Below are 25,062 nucleotides of genomic sequence, written 5' to 3'. Positions count from 1 at the left end.
AAAAGGGTGACCCAAGCAAAGTCACTGTAGTTGATTTGGTTATTTTAATGGGCATTGGCATATCCTATGCAATATATCTAAATTGAATTAAGGTACCAAATAAACCTATAGATGGGGATGAAGTCTGTTTATCACCCATTATCATATGTATCAATAATGAAAGATTTAATACACTTCAAAAAAAAAAGAGAGAGAGAATCCCCATCTCAGTTGTGACTGTTTCGTTCTTGCAAAGAGCCTCCACTGTCACCTTCTCTACTAGAGTATGTTATAAATTCTCATCTCACTTTCATTATTGAATGCCCAGCTTTCCTCATGTAGTTTCTGGTCAGTGCTTAATAATTGCCTGTGGGATTACTGGACAGTGGGGCCTGGAGACATGGTGGTGGAGGATGAGGACACGTCGGTATTGTCTTCAGCAAACCAGTCTCAGCCATGGGCCTCCTCTGTGTGGGTCTCATTTCAGTTTCCCTTGTCCTGGCCTGGGCTCCTGTTCCTTCTTTGCCGGATTCTTATTCCAGCATCTCCTTTCTCTCCCTGCCCCTGGCCTGGCCATTCTCAGTCCACTGCCTTCACAGAAGCCTGAGCAAACCTTCCAAAAGGCAAATATTTACTACTGAATACAGCCAGCAATATACTAAATATTTTTGGTTTTGTATGTGATCCTAACTCCATCCTCAAAATATTCTTAGTAGGAAAACATAACCATTAGTTGTTTTGTGGATGAAGAGACTTGAAGTGCTCACGCAGGGATTAAGTAGCGGGGCCAGGGGCCAAACTCCAGGGGCCTCACTCATGGACCTCCCACTCACCCCTTAGCTGCAGCAAGAGCTTACATGCTCTCCTGAAGCCCCAAAGCTCTGGGGATCAAGTTTAAACCCCCTGAGCCAGCAGACAAAGCTCTTGGCATGTGGCTTTGCTTCATGTCTGTCTGTCTGTGTATCGCTTCCTCATACACATTAGTTGCTAGGGTAATTTACAGTGTCTACTGCACAGGGCTGTATCTCACCCCATTTTGAATATTTTATGCATGTGACAGCTTACTGAACATTTGCACTTGAAAGTGCATTTGTCATCAATGTTCAGATCATTGTTTTTTCAGACAATAAACATGCCTACAAGACAGTAGCCCTGCCCTCCACCATCACTACCTCTCCAAGGTCACTACCAGCTTGACTTCTAACACTTTGTTTTCTTCACTCAGTTGCTTCTTCTGGAAGCCTTTCCACATCTCCATCTTAGTAGGAAAGGTCTGCAGCCTGCAGGTTTTGGTATCTGTGCCCACAGCACTCTGGTTATAAATGGCCAGAGTATCATCTTATTCATAACTTTTTTATTTTTGCCATCTGGGTTACCGTTGGGGCTCTGTGCCTATATGACTCCACTCTTCACAGTGATCTTTATTATTTTTTTTTGATAGGGGGGTGAAAGACAGAGAAAGAGACAAAGAGAAGAGACACCGTAGCATCATTCCACCACTCATGAAGGAGCCTCCCCCCAAGAAAAAAGCACTCTCTCAGTCCTGGCTGGGGGCACAAACCTAGCTCCATGTGCATATATGTGCTTGCTCCCTATTGCCCTCCGGCATCATATTGTTTTATGTAGCATAGATCTTTTCTTCTGTGCAAAGTAGCTTCATTTCTCCCGCCCCCCCCTTTTTTTTTTAAAACTTTCCTTTTTCCTTTAAAAGGCATCCTCTCTCCTAAAATGTTGTCATTAACTATCTCCCAACCCTTGCCCTGTAACCTGAATCTAACAGATATCTCTGTCGTGGTCTTATCAAAGCAGACTGTTCCTTTGGTATGGCTGCTGTCTTCTTGCCTAGACTGTGAGCTATAGGGACTGGTAATATTTCTTTTTTTATCTCTTTTTTTAAATCAATATTTTATTTATTTATGAGAAAGATAGGAGGAGAGAGAAAGAACCAAACATCACTCTGGCACATGTGCTGCTGGGGATCGAACTCAGGACCTCATGCTTGAGAGTCCAAAGCTTTACTACTGCGCCACCTCTTGGACCACAATATTTCTTTTTTTCTTTTCTAATTTTTAAATCTTTATTTATTGGATAGAGATAGCCAAAAATTGTGAGGGAAGGAGGTGATAGAGAGTGAAGGAGACAAAGAGATACTTGCAGACCTGTTTCACCACTCACAAAGCCTCCTGCAGGTGGAAACTAGGGCTTGAACTGGGGTCCTTGCTCATTGTAAAATGTGTGCTCAACCAGGTGTGCCACCACCCAAGCCCTTTATCCTACCTATCTCTTGCATTTTTGGTTCTGGGCGTAGACCTAGCTCCTGGTAAGCCTCCAACAAATGCTTCATGGATAAAATGTATGAATGCATGAACTAGACCCCCTAGGTTATCTGAAGATGTTCTTTCTCTCCTAGCAGTCCTTAAAACATTCTCTCTTGTTTTAAGTGTGCTTTCTGGGGATGAGTAACTAACCTGAGGTTCCTTTCAGCTTTACAGACAGTTGTTTCTAACTTTACCCAGAGACAGAAATACAAATGCCTTCAGAACTTCAAGTGGTACAGCATGTTCCCAAAGACATATGTTTTCCATAACAGAGTCTGAACTCTGAAGTACGTAGCTAGAATCTTGGAAGGATATATTGAAAGATGAAAAGAAGAAGAAGAGGAAGAAAAGAAAAGAGCACTAACAACAAAGAGCGAAATCTTGGGGCTAAGGAGTTGAGGGAATGTGGTCTAGGTAAAAATAAGTGGGTCCAATTAATGCATATTGCTGTTTGCTATTGGGTTTCTGTTTAGATTTATGTTTTGATACCAGACCTTTTTAGAATGTGTTATTTTGGCAGGCTGTTGGAGAGTCGAGTCTTTTCAGTCTTTTCCATCAGAGTAACACATTCCTTATAATCAGCCACACATGGCCAGCCCTGCTTTGTGAGTTTCTGGTCCCAGGCACTTTAAAGATGCAACAGTCAAGCATCCTTATTGCCATCACAAATGCACAGATTAGCAAAGCAGCTTAGACGTGTTGCTCTTTTCTTTGGTTTTCTAAATCATCACCGGCTGTGATTTCAGACATCAGTCTTGATCAGACAAGACAGCTCTCCCCACCACTCCTGCCAGCTTTTGAAGCACAGGCTGCCGACAGCTTCTTTGCATCTGTGAGTTCTCACTTTGACATCCTGCTCAGTTTCTCTACTTTCAGTTGCTTTGGAGCCCCCAGAATTCTGGGAATCCTGCTATCTCCATTTCCTCCGTCTGGTTTCTCTTGCACACCTGCTGGTCCCTAGAATAGGCCAGGGCAAGACTTCCCATTCTCCAACAATGGGCAGGTCCCCTGAGAATTAGGAAGAAAGTGTTGTATGCTTTACATTGGGTTGTTCTAGCTCTCCCCCTGCCAAGAAAATTGGTTCAGTCCTGCTAGTTTTCGCGGGCCCGCTTGTCCCCGCCCCAAGGAACCCTGAGAGAGTTCCAGAGTTCCAGAGTGCTTGGCACCGCTGCGGGGGAAAGAGGCAACAGAGTTCTGTTTGGTGATTAGTTTGGGTTAGTTTATGAATCGTTGTTCCTGAATAAAGAAATACAGCTTCCCTGCCCAGCCGTATGTCTCTGGTCGTCTCTGTTACCCGCCCGTGAAGCTAGCCCGGCCAGCTGGAGCCTCCAAAATTTTAACAACAAGAAAGTTCAGTGGGTGCTTTGGCTATTAAGAGTACTTGGTGTATATATACTATATAGTATATATCATTCACCACATCAATAAATATAGTATATACTACATATATAGTATATACTATATTTCTCCCAGTCCTGGAACCTTAGGATAGGGCCCACTTTCTCGCATGCCTCTCCCTATCCATATCAAATAATATTGCATCAGCCGATCACAACCTAATCAACACAACGATTGTCACCTCAACATGCTTCAGCTTAGACTGTGTCCAGAGACTTCAGTTGTGGAATGACAACCCTTCAGCTTCATTACTTGGGTGAGACCTTTCCTTTCATATTATTCTCTAATTCCATCCCAGGTGGTTCACTTACTAACAAAGTCCCAAAACCTAGATATAGACCAGTTTCTGTGAGAGAGAGCATATGTTCACACGTATCTATAAACTAGTGCAAAATATATACCTGAAAGCAGAAGTACACTAGAGTTTGCAGTGAGTATCCCCCTAACACTTCCTCTCCACTATTCCAAGCTTTGGGTCCATGATTTGTTTGGCTTTGTATGTTAACTCTCTTTTCAGCCACCAGGTTCCAGATGCCATCAGGATGCCAGCCAGGCTTCCCTGGACTGAAGACCCCACCAATATGTCCTGGAGCTCTGCTTCCCCAGAGACCCACCCCTACTAGGGAAAGAGAGAGGCAGACTGGGAGTATGCACCTACCAGTCAACGTCCATGTTCAGCGGGGAAGCAATTACAGAAGCCAGACCTTCTACCTTCTGCAACCCACAACGACCCTGGGTCCATGCTCCCAGATAGAGAATGGGGAAGCTATCAGGGGAGGGGATGGGATATGGAGATTGGGTGGTGGGAATTGTGTGGAGTTGTACCCCTCCTACCCTATGGTTTTGTTAATTTATCCTTTCTAAATAAAAAATAAATTAAAAAAAAGAGTACTTGGTGTTGAGAACAACCATGCTGAGTAATGGTTTTCCTCCCCAACAGGAATTAATTAACAAGAGCACTGCACAGATTCCCAATGCTTCATACTTAGCTCTGGGTTTTTTTTTGGTTTTTTTTTTTTTTTTTGGGCTTTTTTACTCATTTACTCATTCAGTCAACAAGTATTTAATGTTTATTGAGCAACTACTATAGGGTGGGACACAGCTTTAGGCATCAGGGGCCCCACAGTAGATGAACTAAAGAAGAATTCCTGTTGTTACAGTTCACTTGTTCACTGGGGAGATCGAGAAAATAAGCGGGCAAATTGGTAGGGAGCTTGCAAAGTGCTATGGAGGAAACTGGAGTGGGGTGTGACAAGCACATGGTGTGCAACATTCAGACTCTGTGAGGTGGGCAGGGGCTCACCTGGACAGTGAGGCTGACAGGGGCTAAGTCACTCATCCACAGTTTCCCCATTAGTCAGCTGGTGGCTGGGAGTTGGCATCCACACCTTTCTCAGTTTGGAATGAGGTGCCTTCCTCCACCCTCGCTTATGAACAGATTCCTCCAGTGAGAGCATTTTCTTTCTTTCTCTTTCTTTCTCTCTTTCTCTCTCTCTCCCTCTCTCTCTCCTTCTTTCTTTCTTTCTTTCTTTCTTCATTTCTTTCTCTTTAAACAATTTTTTATGTGTGTATGTATGTATTTAATAGAGACAAAGAGAAATTAAGAGTGAAGGAGATCAAAAGGGAAAGAGATGAGAGTTGTCATCAGCAGTGCTTCACCACTAGCGAAACCTCCCCCCCTGCAGGACCCTCTTTATGAAACACAAATAGCTTCTGGGCTCCAGAATGAACATTCAATGGGCCCTTATTGCTTTCAGTCAAATCTCAAAGGCTCCCCTTTCTCATGGACCAGGGGCTTGCACACTGTGATATGTGATATGTGTGCTCTACCACATGTGTGCCACCATCTTGTTCCTGTGCAAGTATTTTCATTAGTTTTTAACTCTGACAGCTGAGAACCATGGGCTCTTTAGACACATTTGCCAGTGATAAGGACCTCAGATGCTTTCCATAACTCTGAAGTATGTAGCTAGAATCTTGGAAGGATATATTGAACGATGCAAAGAAGAAGAGGAAGAAAAGAAAAGAGCACTAACAACAAAGAGCAAAAAGAGTTAGAAACAACAACTGCCTGTAAAGCTGAAAGGAACCTCAGGTTAGTCACTCAGCCCCAGAAAACACACTTCAAGCAAGAGAGAATGTTTAAAGGACCGCTAGGAGAGAGGACATCTTCAGATGACTTGGGGGTCTAGTTCATTCATACATTTTATCCATGAAGGTTTACCAGGAGCTAAGTCTATGCCCAGAGCTAAAAATGCCAAGAGATAGGATCAAGGGCTTGGGTGGTGGCACACCTGGTTGAGCACTCATGGAACGTCCTCATTTTAGCTTACTGCTAACCATTTCCACTCTGTTACACCTCCTTTGTTTTGTAAACCCTCTCCTCTGCACTGGGACTCCTCGTTTGTCCCCACTGCTCTGGCTCTTCTCTAAAACCCCCTTCCTAAAGAGACCTCCCACCGCTGTCCTTGGCTGGTGCCTCACCTGTGCCAGGGCCCTACACTTTGATTGGTTGGTGCAGCCTCCACTGAACCACAAAGCTAAACTCTAACATGCAAGTTGTCTGCTTCTTCATTGCTGTTTTCCAGGGAGAATGCTCATGGCATCTATGTGGCCATCTCAGGGCAGGAGAGTGACCCTAGCCCATCCTCTCTCATATCTGGGCAACACCTAGCTCCATGGAGGCCACCAGCACCTTGTATCTGCCCTTGCCCCTGTGGACCTGAGCACTGACTTCACCTTGCTTCTCAAACCTTCCCTCTCTCACTGATGCCAGGACCCTCTTTATGAAACACAAATAGCTTCTGGGCTCCAAAATGAACATTCAATGGGCCCTTATTGCTTTGAGTCAAATCTCAAAGGCTCCTGCCCTTCCTCATGGAGCATCTGCCTTTCTCTCTGTCTTCATGCTCTGGCACTCCTTGCATACCACCCTGAGCTCCAACCTTTGGGAACTACCTGAAACTCATTCAGTGTACCATGACATTACACAACTTCACCCCTAACTCCTACTGGTCTGACAACATTCAGCAGCCCTGGGAAGCTTTCTCTGACTCCCTCACAGAGCATCCTTTGGACCCTCATGGCCCACCAGCATGCCACTCATATCACCTCGATGCAACCTGCCATCTTCCTAACATACAGTAAGCTCCACAACACAAGCTATGTCATGGCAGGAGGGCAGTGAGCTTATCTTTGAGCACTCTTTGCCCACAGCAGTGACCTGTGCACCAGAGACACCCAGGAATTGCTTGCAGGCAAAGTTTGTAGACCGCTAGAATCAAGTCTGTTTCTGCTTAATGACTCCTAGAATGATCCACCTCACAAGAGCTTATATATCATACTTAGCTAATAGTCAAGAAAAGTCAAACTCTACCTTGCAGTATGGGGCAAAATTAAGAAGGAAATATAAACAATGGCTACAAATAGTATTGCAAACAGGAATTCTGGGATATGTACTGATTTAATAGATAAACACCAAATGCTGAGATGTTTTCCTCTTGTTAGAAATGTCTTTAATTCTAATGGACCTAAGCCAACAGTTCACTGCCTGGAGTTTTTTTTTTTTTTTCCCTTATGTAAGCAATGAGACCTGGAGTTCTTGAAGTCACAAGATGTGACATCCCATTTCACCTAAGGCATATATAAATATTTTTCCCCATAGCTGGCCCTTTTAGCCCTGCCATAGACACATCAGCAGGTCTTTGTACATTCCAGAAGTCAACAGTCTCCCATATACATGTGGTCACTGAGTGGGTTCTTGGAAGCCAGGGGTTCAGAATGTGATTCTGTCCCTCACTCACAGTTGATTCCAGGACTGGATCCCTGACCCAGGCTGGCTCTTCCTGTGAATCAAGATGTGACCCAAGATAGATGCTACTCAGACAGACCTTCACTTCTAAGAACTGAGAGGTGTGGCATAGTTTCCCAGCCATTTACTCAGTTAAATAGTTTGTGAGCTCCTGCAGTATATGGGGCACTGTTCTTAGCATCTTCTGCATGACAGAGATAATCTCCAGATAATTTTCTGGGTCTCAGCCCCAAACCTTCCTGTGGACATGGCACTGTTGCTCTTGTATTCTCTGAGATACCTACTGTTTCTCACAGTTGCAAGGACTTCCTTGCAGTTAAGAGTTTGTGGGCATCTTGAATGCAAATGAAAGCATTCTGGCTGTGGTCCCCTCAACACCAGCCACTTGTGGGCCCTGTGTGAGCAGTTAGTTGTTCCAGTTCCTCCTGGGGATCTTTTTTGATCATTCCCTAAAGTAACAGAGCTCTTATGTTTACTCAAGTAAAGTGTGCAGAGGCAACTACTAGGTCTTCTGTTAGTCTTTTCCTTCTTCCCTTACCCCACCCCACCCCCAACTAAGTATACCCGTATCAGAAATGGAATGGTAGTAGTAACAACTAACAAACTTCTTAAAAAACACACAAGAGGAGGCAAGGGGCCTCGTGCAATTTCATTAGCTACAACCCACCCTCCTCATGCCAATTTCTACAGAGAAAACATCTTGACAAATCATGTCCTTTAGTCAAAACAAGTTGGGGTCCAAACACATGGAGTAGATATAAAATATATTATTTTCAGGAGACTGAAATCCAAACCACAAATTCCAGAAACGCATTTTAAAAGTGCTGCCTATTAGACATGCTGGTTTGAAATTAAATTAACATTGTAGTGGTGGTGGGGGGAAAGTATGCCTCGATCTATTTATTAGATCGCTATCACACTTCCCTCTAAGGAGATCAAGGTGCTCTGTGCACAAGCTTTTGGAGGGAGGACTTGGCTGTCTGAAGAATGCTGGGTGCAGCCAGAGAGGCTGCTCCCGGGTTTGAAAGGCCCTCCTCCCCCTCAGGGGGCTGCCCTTTGAAGCCACTGACTTTGTATGGCTAACCACAAGCCTGTCCTCTGGTTGAGGAGTGAATTTGGCTGACTTGAAACACTTTCTTAGAACCTCAGGAAGAATGTTCTCCTGGGCACACTCTTCTCTCCAGCTCATCTGCTTTATTTTATAGAGCTTGGCAGAATGAACTTGGGAAAGGAAAGTTCATATGTTCAGTTTTTATCACTTAGGATTTTTTTTAAAGATTATATTGTTCAAGAAAATTAGGTACAAACAGCAAGCAGGCTTTTCATTTTCAAAACCTTTTTGGCTTTACTTGTTTTAAAACCAGGTCAGGAGTACAGAGTGAATTATTAAGTCCTCAAGATTTTGGGGGGAAACTTTTAGGATCAGCCAAACACAGCCTTTGCTGGTGAGACAGCTAAATATATTTGGGTAGAGAGCAGACTGTATTTCTCCAAAGTGGACAAGTATGTTCCTCATACTGCTGTTCCATTGTTCAAGAGAGAGTATGTCCCTTCTTCTTGAAACTGGGTGAGCATTTGTGACTGAGTGTCTAATAGAATGCTGTGGGAAGGATGTAATATGACTTTGGAGATTTCTAGCTGGCTCTCTCTCTCTCTCTCTCTCTCTCTCTCTATATATATATATATATATATATATATAATTTTTTTTTAATTTCCTTTTGTTGCCCTTGTTTTGTTGTTGTAGTTATTATTATTGTTGTTGATGCTGTTGTTGGATAGGACAGAGAGAATTGGAGAGAGGAAGGGAAGACAGAGAGGAGGAGAGAAAGAGAGACACCTGCAGACCTATTTCACCACTTGTGAAGCGACTCCCCTGCAGGTGGGGAGCTGGGGGCTTGAACCAGGATCCTTACACTTTGCACTTTGTGCCACGTGCGCTTAACCTGCTGTGCTACTGCCCGACTCCCGCTGGCTCTCTCTTTAAAGAGTTTGTCCTTGGAATACAGACACTATGTTTTGAGGAAACCCTGGCCATATGAGGGGGTCTGTGTGGTTGAGAACTGAGTCCCTGAGCTCACAGGCCAGGCTGAGCTACCAGCTGATGGTCCATCCACTTGATGATTATGTGAGTGAACAATCTGGGAGAGAAATCCTACTTTATCAAATTCACTAAGATGCAGACTCATGGGCTTATCTGATCAATGCTCTGTTACACCACCACTTTGGGATAGCCTCTTATACACTGACAGGTAAGCATAGCCAATGAGGCTGAACAACTTCTCTGAACAGTCTGATTTGTATAGGAAACATGTTGGATATAATGTAAAGAAAAGAGACTTTAACAAATTGCAGGATGATGCAAACGAGATGCTCCTGTATTAAGGGCAAGTTCCAGCTGTCTCATCTTACTTCTCATAGATTTGTTTGATGTGGAATATCTTCAGCACTCAAGCATTTTTCTCAGCTCTCACTGTCTGCAGAAATTTACGTAAATAAGATTGTTTTCTGGAAGCCACTTCCAAGTGTCTGGGAGGGAGATCTCCATTTTCCTCCAGCACTTTGGCAACTTGAGAAGCAAATACCTGTACTTCCACAGCATGTGATGAGGGAGAGTCTGGGGTGATCCTGGTAGAGCAGGAGCCCTCATTGTTTGAGGTTTCTGTGTCTGTGTCCTTGGTGGACAGAGTCTAATGCTGTTGGACTCTATTTCTCTTGAATTATCTGGCTTTGAAAATGTACTTTTTTCTGAATGAGTGCTCTAACAGGACCGCTGGGACCACCCTCTCATGCTAGTGCATGTCTGCTGCAGGCAAGGTCAATACTAAGCATACAGACAAGGAACAGACCCAGGCTGGTTTACCAGCTCCCATGGTCATTGCTCTCACACTCTTGCTGTGATCTATAGCACGAAGGGTACTGAAATCATTCACACGTCTGCATATGACTGGGTGAGTGGTTCTGCTCACCTTGCCGGATGCAAGGTTTTGCCTTTGCTAATCTCTTCTTCCTCTTCTTCTCCTTCTCCTTCTTCTCTTCCTCCTCCTCCTCCTTCTTCTCCCCTTCCTCCTCCTCCTTTTCCTCCTCTCCTTCTTCTCCTCCTACTCCTTCCTCCTCCTCTCTCCTCCTTCTCCCCCTCCTCCTTCTTCTTTTTAAATTAACAACTGCTGATTGCAATCTGTGGAGTTGATATTTTGATTTACTGATGGACAATGGATGAAACTGTGCACTTAGAAAGCAGCACTGTGGATAAAGGTCCCTGCCATATATAATTATGAAACAATGTCTAAGTACAGCTGCAGACTTATGCACAGAAGGCAGAGCACACAAACAAAGATGCCTGAGGCTTGGGAATTCCTCTCCTACTGCCACCTGCAGCGCCAAAGTGGGGATGTCTGCTTGCTTCATTTCCAAGCATGTGTCCCATCAGCTTCTCAATCCACACTGTCCCCTGCACAGTTTACTGACCCTGCCTCTGGTGACTTCAAGTCAATGCCATTCATCAAAAGTCAAAACCATATGTGAGCCCAGATAGAAACAGACTGGCCATTTAGCTCCCCTTGTAGCTCCAGAACTTTCCATTTGTGCACTATCAGACCAAGCACAAGAAGGACCCTATGTAGAGGACTTTATTTAATTAAGTTTCATCTTTTTCATTCGTTTTGGGCTCTGTACCAGTGGTTCTTAGGTGAGAAAAGGCTGGGAAAAAGGCCCCCATGCCAAAGGCAGGGCAGCAAGTGGCAAGAGAGCAGTGACTGTTGAGTGCTGATACAGACAGAAGATGCCACATGTGGAGCTCTGCCCACACTGGCTGTCTCAATGACCAACCCAGGAGTGGATTTAATCAGGAGTTACATAGACATTGGAAAGGGAAATCATTTGTGTTAATTCATGGCATGAATATTAAGCTTCCAAGACAATGTCTGGCAAACTCAAAAGCCAAGAAATATCCTTTATCAGAATATTTAATATTCATGACACGAATAAGCTGATGAGGGGGACAAATCCTAGTATTCTAGCTTCTGTACATTTTCTTTGGAGAACACCTGAGAAAAGGGGGGAGTATGGCCCAATTCTTGGCTTCTGGAAGTTTGTTTCAGTGGCTTAAGCTTTCCGGGACTCAGTTTCCCCAAGGGTAGAGCAGGGAGAATGAAAGACACTGTCACTTAGGGCTGCTGCAAGGCTTAAGTATAAGAAGGGATGGAAACATTGTCGCTATCACCATTGTCGGGACATGAATGTTGTAATTAGTATACCGCTGCTGAATGTAATTAACATATGGCTGATGTGAGCCTACGAGCATAGTACAAACTTACTTACGCAAACCCCTGCCGGAAGTTGCTTTCTGCTCCAGTAACTCAGCTACCGCTAACTTCCTCTGAGCACTCGAAGCGTTGACTCTCCTCTCCGGACTCTGGCCATGGCCGCTTCTCCCGGGACCCGTACATGTGGATCTGGTGAAACTAGCTTAAAAGACTCATGGCTTCAGCCATAATGACTAGCTCAGTGCCTATTTTGCAGTGCCTAAATAATACTGTACTGTACTGGCGTTCCACGATGTAATAAACTCCCCAGTTATTTAGACATGACCAAACCCATGTCAGAAGTATTTTAATTTTTTAATTACTATACCTACCTACCATTACACTAACCAGAGTGCAGTTAAGTTGTACAACTCTAGGCAGTTAAGTTGATCTCCACTGCAGTGCAAAACAGGACCTAGATACAATAATGGACTTGGTTATGCCAGATTCCTGGGCATCTTGCATCTTCTCTCCACAGGTCTCAAGCAAAGTAGTAAACACCCTCTCCTACCTCCAGCCCATCTAGAATCAGAACAAAGCAACTCTCCCTTGGGGTGCTGGGGTGGGGAGAGCTCTGAGGCTGTGCCATAAAACTACTCCCCACTCTTGCTGACAGATGAGACCCTCTGACAACTGAGAGCAGAAGTCTTGATGGGGGCTGAGGAAGAGATCCCAACAGCTTCAGGAAGAGCATGCTTTCCTCTCTCTTCAGTCCATTACATGAAAGCATTCTCTAGGGGGAAGAGGTATTTCTTCAGGAGCCTTAGCTCTGCAGTGGATGGCTAGATAGACATCCCCCATAGTACAGAGTTGGACCACATTGGTCCCAACACCTCCCTAAGGAAAACTCACTTTAGGCTAAGAGAAGCTTCTGAGCATAGGAGGAGCTGCAGAAAATATTCTGCCGAGTTTAGACGGGATGGGTGATTAAAAGCTGTGATGTCTCCTGGGCCCTGAAGCAGTGATGGGAAATGCAAGTGGACAGTCCTCCCACCACAGATGTATTGGAAAGTTGCGGAGTCCATTCACATATTAAAGGCACTAGGAGGTCTCACAGCAAAGAAGCAGTTTAATCTGTTGCTTAATTTAGTGTTTCACCAATATATTTGGTCATAGAACCCGTTTGCTAAGAAGGATATTTTACCTCCTATGGAATATCACTGAGCAGGGAGTGAGTCAAGGTCTCCCTTTGTCTACTGTGCCTTCTCTCAACCAGAGACATGAAGTTTGCTTCATTGTATCCTTGACTAGATTATGACTGAATCCTAGTTACTGCAGTCTCTCTTCAGGGTTAAGTTCAGCTTGCAAATAAAGGAAGAGGGTGCTAGTACAGAAGTTCTGAGAACAGTTAACATGGGAACCTTCAAACACTTTTGAGAAGATAATTTGTGCTGTGCTATTTAAAAAAAAAAAGAGAAGAGATGGGGAAATGCTCCAACCATGCTCTGCAACAGAAGTTGATGATGCAGTAATTGGGAACAGCAGGAAAGAGACCTGCATGTCTGCTCCACCTGCCGTTTACTGCCTAGTTTCAAATCTGATTGTCTGGCTTCTGTCCTCTGGCTTATGGAGTGGATCAGTTGTGCTGGCTTACACATTCATTGACCTCAGAAAGACCAGATCTTCTATGTAGATGAAATTTTGATTTCAAATACTCTTTGAAGCTGACAAAACATTCCATTATTTCCAAGAGTTATGAAGCTGGAATCTTGGCATAGACTGGGACGTCAGCCTGTAATCTTGTTTAGATTCCTTTTAAATTTAGAAACTTTACAGTGAGTTAAAAATAGATCACATTTGTGTACTTTTCCTCCTTTTATCCCCACTGCTAAGACTGTGCACTAATATTGACCTACCCTTGATATGAGCTGGAGTAATTCTAGCCTGAGGAATCTGCTAGGCTCAAATAAAAGTAGTATTCAAATGGATTTGGACTGAGCAGAGTTATTCATTATCCTACACAGTTCATTCTAGGATTAAGAGTAAAGGACTGTCACTAAGATCTGTGCCTATTATATGGTATGGATTCAGGTTCAGTGAAAATGTGGGTGATGAGGAGAAAAGGGCTTGTGTCTGTACACGTTGACCAGAAAAGATCACTGTGTGTAGGTCATAAGAAGTTATTGAAGTTGGAAGGTCACACAGTTTAGACCCAAAAATTAAATAAAGATGGTGTATAACTTTAGAAAGAATAATATTTAGAAATACCAGACTTATCTTATATGGACCTTACCAGGGCTGGGGTTGGGGGTGGGGGGTCGGTGAGGTACTGGCATTTTTATGCCCAGCAAAGAACATTGCCCTCAGGACACTTTTTAACAGTTATTTTACCTTCATGAACATGCTAAATCCTGTTTTAAGGAGATCAGTCAGGCCTGAAGACATGTGTTCAATATCGACTGGATCTGGCCTCTCAGGATTAAATATTTCTTCCACAACCTGCTTCAACAATGGTTTATAGGATGCCTGTGGAGAAAAAATATTGTGCTGTAAGTGAAAGACTTTATTTGGTTTATTAGAGAGCAGATAGTTTTATCTGTAGCAAATGAATCTGACCAAGATCAGGGATAAGAGAAAGCAGATCACATGGTTACTACCAGCGTTTCAGGAGAATTCAGTTGATGCTAATTTGCAACAACTCTTACAGTCTGACTTATGGAACTGGATGCAGTCACAGGTTATATTTGCAGACAGCTGTCTCTGACGGTTCTTCTGGAGCAACTACAACTTCCCTAGGTGTCCCCTGGCTTATCCTTATGACCACAGTCTCCCTCTGCTCTTCCCTTCCCATCAGCTCCATCACCTTCCTCCCAGTCTTGCTGCCATCTCCCAGATGGCCCCAGAGTTTGGGTTGTGGGAAGTGAAGGAAGAAGGAAAGTATTTCTTTAAGGCAGTCTCTGATGATCTATTAGTGCCTCAGAAGTTTCTATCATCTCAATTTCCCCTCGCTCCCTCCCTTCTTTCCTTCCTTCCTCCCTCCCTCCCTCCCTCCCTCCCTCCCTCCTTCCTTCCTTCTTTCCTTCCCACACCACAACTAAACCAACTAAACTGTGGCTTTTGGTGGTGTCAGGGATTGAACCTGGGATCTTTTGTTATGTCAGCTCAATCTATTTGGACATTTAATCTCTTAAATTGCCCTCCAATCAAAAAGTCTTTGGACGGTACTCTGCCGCCGTATCAGCAGTATCCTCAGAAGTTCCTCCACTTCCCCTTTAGTAGTTGAATCCAATTTTTACCCACGCACATTATTAATTGGCTAAAAGACTTTATTCTCCAGGCTGCCTTGCAGCTTAGTCTGACCATAGAACTGAGTTCTGGGCAAAGGGATATAAAGAGAAGGGAAGTAGGACTGTCACAGGCCTTTCCAAAGAGCAAATGAAGGCTTTCCTCCCCTTTCTCTGTTCTGTTGCCGGGAACATGAACATGAGCTCCAGCAGTCATGATGGAAGACAGGGCCATTCCTTAGAGATTCTGGAGCACAGAACTGAAAGACCCTGGATCAGTAATGACTGGTGGAATCATAATAACCATAATGTAGACAGAAGGGAGCAAGATCTGCTTTATGACCATGCAAAACCTTGCATGTTTAAGTCAGTATTTTTCAGGTCTCTATTTCTTACAACTGAATGAAATTCTATACAAAGGAAATGGAAATAAGCAAAAGGCCATTTCTCCCCTTCCAGAAGGCTATAGCTACTTACTTTACAAACACTCTATTTCTCTTTCTCTCCAGCACCCTCCCCAACTCCAATAGAAGCCCCTGTGCAGTGGTCAGTGGTTCAGTTGTTAAAGCAAAAGGACTTGCATGCCTGAAACTTCTGTTTTCTCCCCCCCCAGGTGCTGTGTATGTAGGAGTGGTGCTCTGACTTCTTTCTCTCTCCTGCAAATCTATCTCATGTAAAATAAATAAGTAGATAAAACAAAATAAAATAAAATCAGTTACATAGAATAATAAAGCAACATCACAAAGAAATACAGAGAGGCTATCACATTTAAGGAAGGAGATGCCAGGTGGTGGTGCCTCTGGTTAAGCACTCACTTTACAGTGCACATGGATGCAGGTTTAAGTCCCTGGTCTCCACCTGCAGGGGGAAAACCTCACAAGTGGTGAAGCAGGGCTGCAGGTGTCTCTCTGTCTCTCTCCCTCTCTGTCTTCCCCTCCTCTCTCTACTTCTCTCTGTCTGTCTCCAATAATAAATAAATAAATAAGTACATTTTTTTAAAAGGGGAGGAGAAAGTATACCTCCCAACCCACAAAAGACGTGGCTCTCACCTGGAAGCTCCTACAAGGGGTCGGGGGAAACTTAACAGAAGGTAGAGTGGTGCTGTAGTGTCTCTCATTATCTCTGTCTCTCTCTCCCTCTCTTTCTCTCTTTGTCTTTCACCCTCTACCTAAATAAAATTTTTTAAAAAATGGTTGCAGGCACTGAGCTCTAGCAATATCCCTGGTGGGAAGCGAACAAAACAACAAACAAGAAACAAAAAACCATTTTGAATTATTCATCTCCATAGGGAGATATAATAGCTACTGAGTTATTGCTTTAATTCTAAATTTTCCCTGAGCACCATCTTTGTGCTTTGTCCCTGGTTACGTTAGGCTTTGCCAATGGGAAGCGCTAGAGGGGGACCAGGAGGCAGGATGAAAAGTGTCTGAACTTGTTCATTTGTTATTGCTGCCAGTTCCACCCCAGCAATGGCCTCCTCATCACTTGAAATTGCTTCTCCCAGAAGTCCAGTAAAGTTTGTTTGGGGATCCAATAAATTAAATTCTTGTTGAAGACAGTTTGAGAATTTTTTTCTTTCTTCTATTTTTACTTCTAGCCAAAAGTACACTACATTACACATCTAGAGAACACAATTTGGGAAAGTCTCAAAAACAAAGCAGTGTTTGTTTTGTGACTTCTTAGAAACACATACCTTGCTCCTCCCCCTCAGCCTCCTGTAAGAGTTTTGGCTCCTTCTTCCCAGCTCCTCAGGCTGGATTGCTTTTTGCCTCAAATCATGTCACTGAAATCTGATTGGGATGAGCTGCTTTGGCAGCGCTTCTCGGGGAGGAAGCTCTGTCATGGAATTTTCTGCTCAGCCAGAAGCTTCCCACTTCTCAGAAAGGATCATGGGGAAGGTGGTGAGAGGGGAAAGAGTTGCTTGTCCTTAGTGATGCATCGAAGTTTTCCTCATATGCTAGAGAGGGCCAGGAGGGAGCTTAGCCCTGCAACTTGCTCCAGCATCTGAGGGTTGATCATTCACTGCCAATTCACCACTGGGGGATGGAGGAGAAAGAAAGGACTCGAGGACTGGGCAGTGGTGCACCCAGTTAAGTGCACTTTCCCATGTACAAGGACTTGGGTTCGAACCCAAGCTCGTCCCCACCTATAGAGGGGATGCTTCAAGAGAGATGAAGCTGGTTGGTCTGCAGGCTCTCTCTTTCTCCCTCCCCACTCAATTTCTCTATATCATAAAAAAAAAAACTAGAAACACATTTAATTTTGCTCTTACTTTTTTCTTTTTTTAATATTTATTTATTTATTTACTCATTTCCATTTGTTGCCCTTGTAGTTTTATTGTTGTAGTTGATGCTGTGGTTGTTGGATAGGACAGAGAGAAATGGAAAGAAAAGGGAAGACAGAGAGGCAAAGAGAAAGATAGACACCTGCAGACCTGCTTCACCACTTGTGAAGCGACTCCCCTGCAAGTGGGAAGCCAGGGGCTCGAACTAGGATCCTCACGCTGCTTCTTACGCTTTGCACCACCTGCACTTAACCCGCTGTGCTACCGCCCGACTCCCACTTTTTTCTTTTTTTTAATATATATATTTATGTTAATAAGACAGATAAAGAGTACTACTCAGCTGTGGCTTATGATGGAGCTGGGGACTGAACCCAGGATCTCAGCAGGTACAAAGGTCTTTTGCATAAATGCTATGCTATCTCCCCAGTTCCTGTCTTTATCTTTTTCTTGCTGGTCATTCACTTCTCTTTTAGATCATATACAGGGCAGGCTGGCAGCAGGAGGTCATAATGAGGCCCCGGTTCTGCCACTGGGTAGCTCGTCCATTCCCTAGGGCACTGGAATCCTACACTGAAGCCTAGGTATCTCACTCGCAGATGATGAAAGCTTGAGGGTGAGGGAGGGTTGCCAGACATCTATGGGCTCAACTTAACCTTGTATGTAGCACTGCTACTCATGCTACCTGAGTCAAAACTAGTCACAAGCTTAACAATTATCTGCAGTGGAGTCTTTACAGGGAATTGGAGTGTGGAGAACACCCAGCACTATCTCTGCGACAGACATGCTGTCAGGTATGGACCGAAACAATGGTACTTATTCCCTTAACAACTGGCAAGTCCTACATTGTAGGCAAAGGGTTATTAAACCCCCTTTCCCTTCTGCCTAAGAATTTGACCTCTGGTTAACTTTCTAGCTCTGTTTCCCTGGAAACCCGATAAGGGAAGAATGTCAAACTCCTTAGCCAGGCAAGATTGCTTATGATAGAAATGACCTCTGCTTAGTAAGTAGCATTAGACTTGGGAGAACTATAAATATTGGCTAAAGAGTCAGAGTTCTGGGCTTCTCTGAGTACAATGACTCTTGTATAAGTGGCATGTCCTTTGGATAAATGCTTGAAGTTTTGCCTTTGGAGTTGCTCCAGAGAAATACACTTCTTATGGGGTATGAAGTTTTTAGGACAAGGACTTTCACTATTCCCCCACACACCCTGCCCCTCCAGATTAGTCTAATTTTATCATCTTTACAACAAAACTGAATAGCTCCAGGAGAGCTGTGTGGACTCCTTCACAGATGGTTATAGAACTCCTTCAGGGAAGAAAACTGACTGGTGCTCCCTTGTGAGCTGAGTTCCTGCCCTGGGAAGACTTGTGCCCAGTGGGAGTCATGATCACAGAAGCGACATTTGTCAGCAGAGCAAGCAGTGCCTACAAGACTTGCAGGGAACCATGAAAATTTTATTTAGTTATTTTAAAAACACAGGAAATAAACAAACTTTTAGGACAATGATGTGTTGGCATATAATATTAATACACGTGTCTCTTCACCAATGCAATCTCACTATATGTTTTTATTTTTGTCATTGTTTGAGGTCAACTTTTTCACCTAGAGAAAGACAAGATAAAGAAAGAGAGGGAGATACCACAGCACTGGAAGAAGCTTCTGGCTGGGCTTGAAGCTGGATTGCGTATTATGGCAAAGCAAGTGTAGTATCCAGGTGAGTATTTTGATGGTCCTGTACTGTGTAATGTTTGACATATTTTATTTGGTGGCCCATGAAGGTAAAAGTGTCCAGGCTATGAAAACCAAAATGTAGCCTGTCTCACAGCCTTCTGAGGTTAGTCTGAAGGTTTGGTAGAGCCCAAAGGAAACCCCAAGTAAATGTCAGAGAGGAAATAGGAAGGATTTAAAAAACAACCTTGCACCAAAACTTCTTTTCCCCTTCTTGAAACGGGTAGTGTCTCCTTTGTAACAAGCTGGGTTTAAAAACTTACCATATTTAACCAAAATATTGGATGGGGAAAATTTGTGTCTTTGTCTCTGGTTACTCTTTTATAGTTGAGTTAGTTTATGACTAAGTCTAGAAGTTTCACTTATTGACCTGAATCTATTTAAAATATTAAGGATAATAGCAGTTTCTGGCATCTTACATATGCCAGAGACAGTTTTGAGAAACTAGCTAACTAACATCTTTGTGAATTTAGTGGGTCTTAAACATGTTCTAAAATATAGTTTCCATGAAACTCTGCATTGCTGTCACAATTTCATTATGTGCTGCTGACCTTGATTTTGCTGGTGGCTGCTGCTACAGTTAGCAAATCACCGTCTTGATGCTCAAAGTGTTTCTTTCTTTTATTTAAACATATCTTATTTATTTATTATTCACTGGCTAGACACAGAGAGAAATCAAGAGGGAAGGGGAAGATAGACACCTTTAACACTTCCTCACTACTCATGAAGCTTCCTCCTGCAGGTGAGTACTGGGGGTCTGAGCCTGGGTGGCTGTGCATTAAAACACATGCACACAACCAGGTGCATCACACCTGGCCCTGTTTCTTCCTTTTCTACAAAATTGACTATATACCCAACTTCTCAAGAAAACTAAACTCAGAGAGAGGAAATTACGGAGAATGTTGGTACAGGGAGTCAGATCTAGGGCTTGATACATGCAAAGCCTTTGTTCTGCTACAGAGCAACAGCCCTAGTCAAGTGGGTATGACTTTGTTTCAGTCCATGGCTGTACAGACAAACATCTGCTCAAAATTGCTCATGGCATTATTTGTTGATTTCATGTCTCATTTACTTTTATTATTTGCTAAATGAGGATATTTTTCTCCTTTCATCCTCATAAAGGAAATGGCTTGCTCTGAAGATTAAAAAGTGGCTCATTTTTTCTATCTGTTCAGTCAGCCATCCATCCATCCACCCTTCGATTAGAAGTAGACTGTAGTTTGATCTTTTGAGTGTAGTCCTTTTAACTTCAATATGAGGGAAACAAAGTCCAAAGATATAAACTAGTTTGTCTGCATTCACAGAGGTAGCTAGAAGTTTACTGTAGGATGGGGCCAGGTTTTCTGGTTTACTGTTTCATTCTATGTCGTGCTGGACTTGACATAAAGAATGCTAGCAGGCCTGAAGTTAGGTAGATAAAATCAGGAGGAAGTACTGAGCTTAGCACTTGGAACAGAGCAGCTGGTGGCCAGGGCTGGAGAATGTTGACAGAGACTGGGGCTAAAGATGGTTCACAGAGTCATATTTCACTAGGCACAAGATGAATCCGGTCTCTTTGGGCACTGCTGTTGCTAAATGCTCTTGTTCAACAGGGCAGAGGCACAAAAGACCACATACATCTGAGAGGAGTTTTCTCCAGCACTGAGTAGCACTTAGAGACTTCTGCCAAAGCAAGTCATGCAACAGCCTTATAACAGTTTGTCTCTAAGGGCTGCTCATGAGCTCCTTGCCCTGCAGTGCCTGCCTCATAGCCTCCTACTGCAGCAGCACAAACACTAAGGCATTTAGGAGGAGGACAAGCCTCCCACTAGATGGGAACATCCGCAGAAAGCATAACAAGACTTGCTGCACAGGCTCAACTGGGAGCTTAGGTTCCGGTCATCAGAGTTCATGAACAAACACAACTTTCCCAAACAAACGGGTGTTAGCCATGAATGAACTCTTGTCATACACAGCAGCCAATAGACTCGGCAACTTGAGAATGGCAAACGTTCTGTGTAGTCGCTCAGTAAAGAAAAGACTGAAATGTTACAGAGGAGGACCAAAAGATCTGTTCTGTCATTACAGCAAGACTTAATTAGTGTTGTCGATGGGTCAGCTCCTGTTCTAAGTGCTCACATGTATTAACTCATCTAAGCATTAGGAAGCAGGGACAGACAGGCGAGGTAAGTTGCTAAGGCTGCCCTGCTAGCAGGGGGCAGAACTAGGTTACAGACCTAAGAATCTGTCTGGGTCTAAAATCTGTCCTGTTAGCATCTGTGCTGACTTTAATTTCAATGAGAATAAAGAACGTAAGTGACGCCATTTGGATAAGAACCACTGTTCAGGGTCCATCTATCCATCTGTCCACCCATCCAAGCATCTATCCACCCACCCACCCACCCACTAGATGGTAGGGCTGAGTTGGGCTCTGCAGGTAACACTGTGAGCAAGCAGTGTCTCTTGCTTTGTCAGCAAGTTTTTCAAGTCAAGCCCACTGTCCTGGCTGTGGCAGAGGCAGTCATTCCCCCGAAGGGCTGGACATACTGATGTTCTGCAGACCCAGTCTCAGTCCCAATCCTGCTCTTGTGGAGCTTTTACATGGACTCAGTTTCTTGGGTGAAAACTGCCGCCATCTCCTGAAAATGGCTGAAGTGGTGTCTGCTTTTGTATTTGCACTGAGATTGAAGCATCTTCTTAAAAGGACAAAGATGAGGTGAAGGAGGAGGCACCTGTAGTGCTAGCAGGGGAAACAGGAGTGTGATCAGAACGGAAGTGCACTGGGAGAGGCCCTGCGACCCAGAGGAAAGAGCCCAGAAATGCACTGGCCAGATGTAGACAAGGAGCCCAAAGCCAGACCAGGTCTAGCACTTTGCAAAGTGCTCAGCAGATTCTGTGTGGCAGTGACATGAAGCTTGAAGGGAGTGCACATCCTCTTTTTGGAGCCAACATGGACCAGACTGGGAGAAGGAATAGACAGAAAATTGTCCAGCTGAGGTATGTCTCCAGAACTAATTCCAGCTGGACTCTGATTCAAGTCTGGACATTTATGTGACCCTATACCCAATAAGTCCTCTGCTGCAAAATAAAAATATATGTATTGATTCAAGAGGCATTTGACAGCTGTCAGGCATCCAGTATGTTCCAAAACCTACCACAATAGTAGGCAGGGAGGAAATGGCATTGAGAAAACCAAGTCAAAATTCCTGCTATGAAGATTCAGATACCGCCCTGTTCTGCACTTTCTGATCTTTCTCATCATTTTAATAGTTGCACAGCAAGCATTTCACTATATGGCCATGCCATTGTGTATCTAATTCCCCTGAGATACACATATAGTCCAATCCCTGACCCTCCCCCCCACTTCCCAGGCTCTGACTTCCTGCTCATTGACATTTAGGATTTTCAGTGAATGTGTTGATGTTATTAACTCACTACACAGGGCATCTATGAAAATGAATGTGATAAAGCTCATTTTCCAAAGGCTATGGCTGCAGGGAAAGATTCCCAGAGCTGGAGAAGTGACAGCCAGCACTGGCAACAGAAAGATAAAGTCTAGGAAGCTTATCGTGACCAAGATTGAGAGCTAATGCATGTTTATGTCAAGTTGGTCAAATTAGTCACCACTGTAGTGATAAAACTAAAAAGCCTTCATTGATTCAGTGCTCTATTTTCCCTCTGCAAAGTATAGTAGGAACTTGCTTTTCACATTCTTTGGTTGAAATTTCATCATAGATCACTAGTTCTATCATGCCTCCTAGAACTAGCTTTATACCACTGTATTTAAGATTGCTGTTTGTTTTATTTATTTTTTTAATGGAAAAACCACATATGATTAATTAGCTGGGTGATTTTATCTACAGTCTGTGGTAGTGGAATTTTTTTCCCCAGATCACTGAGCAAAGGATAGGAATTTATGTTTAAGTTGAGTATTTTCAAATGCCCATCAGCACCACTATTAGTATTTCCAGAGACTTTCTGAGAAGGCTGGAACAATGAGAGGGGTTTTGTGATGGCAGCAAAGCCCTGGCCACCTGTTGGTTTGTGGCAAGTCACTTGGCCTTCCAAGACCTCCTAGTTTCTCTCCGGGTTACTTATCCTCACGGTCAAAAGAAAAACCAAATGTAGGCATAGTCTTCAGTTATCCCTAATATACAAATCTGTAGATGGAAGAATCTGGATTTTGCTAGATTGTAACAAGGAACCTTAGCTTTCACCTCCATACCCACCTTAGAGAATCAGTAGCAATTAACCCCCTCCTACAGCATTTTACCAACCAACAGTATATTTGAGTCTCCAGTATGACTTAGCAATTCGAGTGGATTTTACAGAAGATTTCATAGGGAGATGGAGAAGATTCTCTCCCACATTCCACTGTAAAAATCGTGATCTTTTTCATCAGAAACATTTGTTATTCCTTGAAAGTTTGTCTTTGGCCATTAAGAATTCTAGATCAATCTACTTTCCTTGTCCCACAGTGATTGTCTTTCTTAATTCCTTTATGTTTCTCTTTGGGTCTTCTCATGGGTCTATCCTGCTGAATTGTTATAAAGCAATTCACCCTTTAATGCCCCCCCCCATCACCCTAGTGTGGTCAAACTGCTACCCATGTCCCCCTACCTCATAGAAAGAGATGAAGAATTTTAAATAATACAAAGCTTTTCACTATCACAGAATTCTTTTCCCCTTGCTATAATGTTATTGGGTAGTTATCATCTTAGTTGTTCAAAATATTTATGGACTTCTTTAGATCCAGAAATTGAGGCATAATCTAAGATCATCCCCTCATCTGGTACCTGTAGTAACGGGTTAAAAATTGTGACAAGACTTGCCTACAGTTATAGATGCAGCCTGTGACACAGTCACAGATACAAAGTAGTAATTGACTTTCAATCCATTGCTCATCCCAATTGTTTGAAACCTGCAGTACAAATGAATTGATAGCAGCCCCAGGAGTCAGCATAATGGATTTAGTGTTGGACCCACAGGCATGAGGTCCTGAGTTCAATCCCTGGTATCAATTATGTCAGAGTAATGCTTTGGTCCTCTCTTCTTTTTCTCCTCTTTCTAACATTAAAATTTAAAAAAATGGAAAGAAATGAATCAGCTGATGCTCAGATTTAGGGAAACATAAGACTGCCCTGGAAGGGGACTTGGAACTTAAAGTGGAAACTTGTCTTGTCTCTGAATCTCAAGAACACAGACTAGACAGTTCCTTTAAAACACATGTACTTATGGGTCTGGCAATGAGTACAGCCTAGAGTGTGCCTAGCTATGACCACAGAATGTGAGCTCAGACCTACAGGGACACAGAGGTTACACAGGCTCCTGCACTGAATATGATGGGTCCCAGATCAAACCAACGAGGTTCATAGTTAATAATATATGTATACTTTTCCCAGATTTGAGAGCTACTCTCTTCCCTGACCCAGCTTTCTAGTCCTATTTCCAACTCTGACACCATCTCTTCAGACAATACCTTTGGTCTACCTGCATGTTAGCTATTGGACTCAGGCAAAAATTAGTAAAGTCATGGGCCTCCTGGAATATACCTAAAATAGACCTACTAGCTTTTTCCAAAATGGAGACCCCAAATCTCATCTATTGTATTCTTGCCTTTAGGTTCCTGATTATTAAACAAATTGTTCTGCTTTATATCTTAATCCTTTTTTAGTCACCAAATTGTAGATACTACTATGATACCAATCTGACTTCCCTGGACAGATGACCTCACCAATATATCCTGGAACCCCACCTCTCCAGAGTCCTGCCCCACTAGGGAAATATAGGAACAGGTTGGGAGTATGGATCGACCTGCCAATGCCCACAAGAAGCAATTACAGAAGTCAGACCTTCTACCTCCTGCATCCCATAATGATCCTGTGTCCATACTCCCAGAGGAATAAAGAATAGGACGGCTTTCAAGGGAGGGGATATGGAACTCTGGTAGTGGGAATTGTGTGATGGGAACTGTCCCCATCTTATTCTACGGTCTTGTCGATATTTTTTATTTTATAAAGAAATAGAACACATGTACTTG

General features: G+C 43.4%; 1 protein-coding gene and 1 long non-coding RNA gene across 2 annotated transcripts in view; one reads left to right on the top strand and one right to left on the bottom strand.

The window, feature by feature from the left end:
* SCFD2 (sec1 family domain containing 2) overlaps positions 1–25,062 on the bottom strand; it is a 421,358-nt gene that overhangs the window by 11,955 nt on the left and 384,341 nt on the right. The window contains exon 7 of the mRNA XM_007539707.3: positions 14,139–14,273. Within this exon, the coding sequence (XP_007539769.1) occupies positions 14,139–14,273 (135 nt within the window). The remainder of the gene's footprint in view (positions 1–14,138; positions 14,274–25,062) is intronic.
* On the top strand, positions 8,804–25,049 carry LOC132537552 (uncharacterized). Its single transcript, XR_009549025.1, has 3 exons — positions 8,804–9,073; positions 19,706–19,785; positions 24,697–25,049. It is a non-coding gene; the product is annotated as an uncharacterized LOC132537552 (long non-coding RNA).

The sequence above is a fragment of the Erinaceus europaeus genome, chromosome 3, assembly GCF_950295315.1.
Source record: "Erinaceus europaeus chromosome 3, mEriEur2.1, whole genome shotgun sequence".
Taxonomy (NCBI): domain Eukaryota; kingdom Metazoa; phylum Chordata; class Mammalia; order Eulipotyphla; family Erinaceidae; genus Erinaceus; species Erinaceus europaeus.
This window is presented reverse-complemented; position numbering and strand designations above follow the sequence as displayed.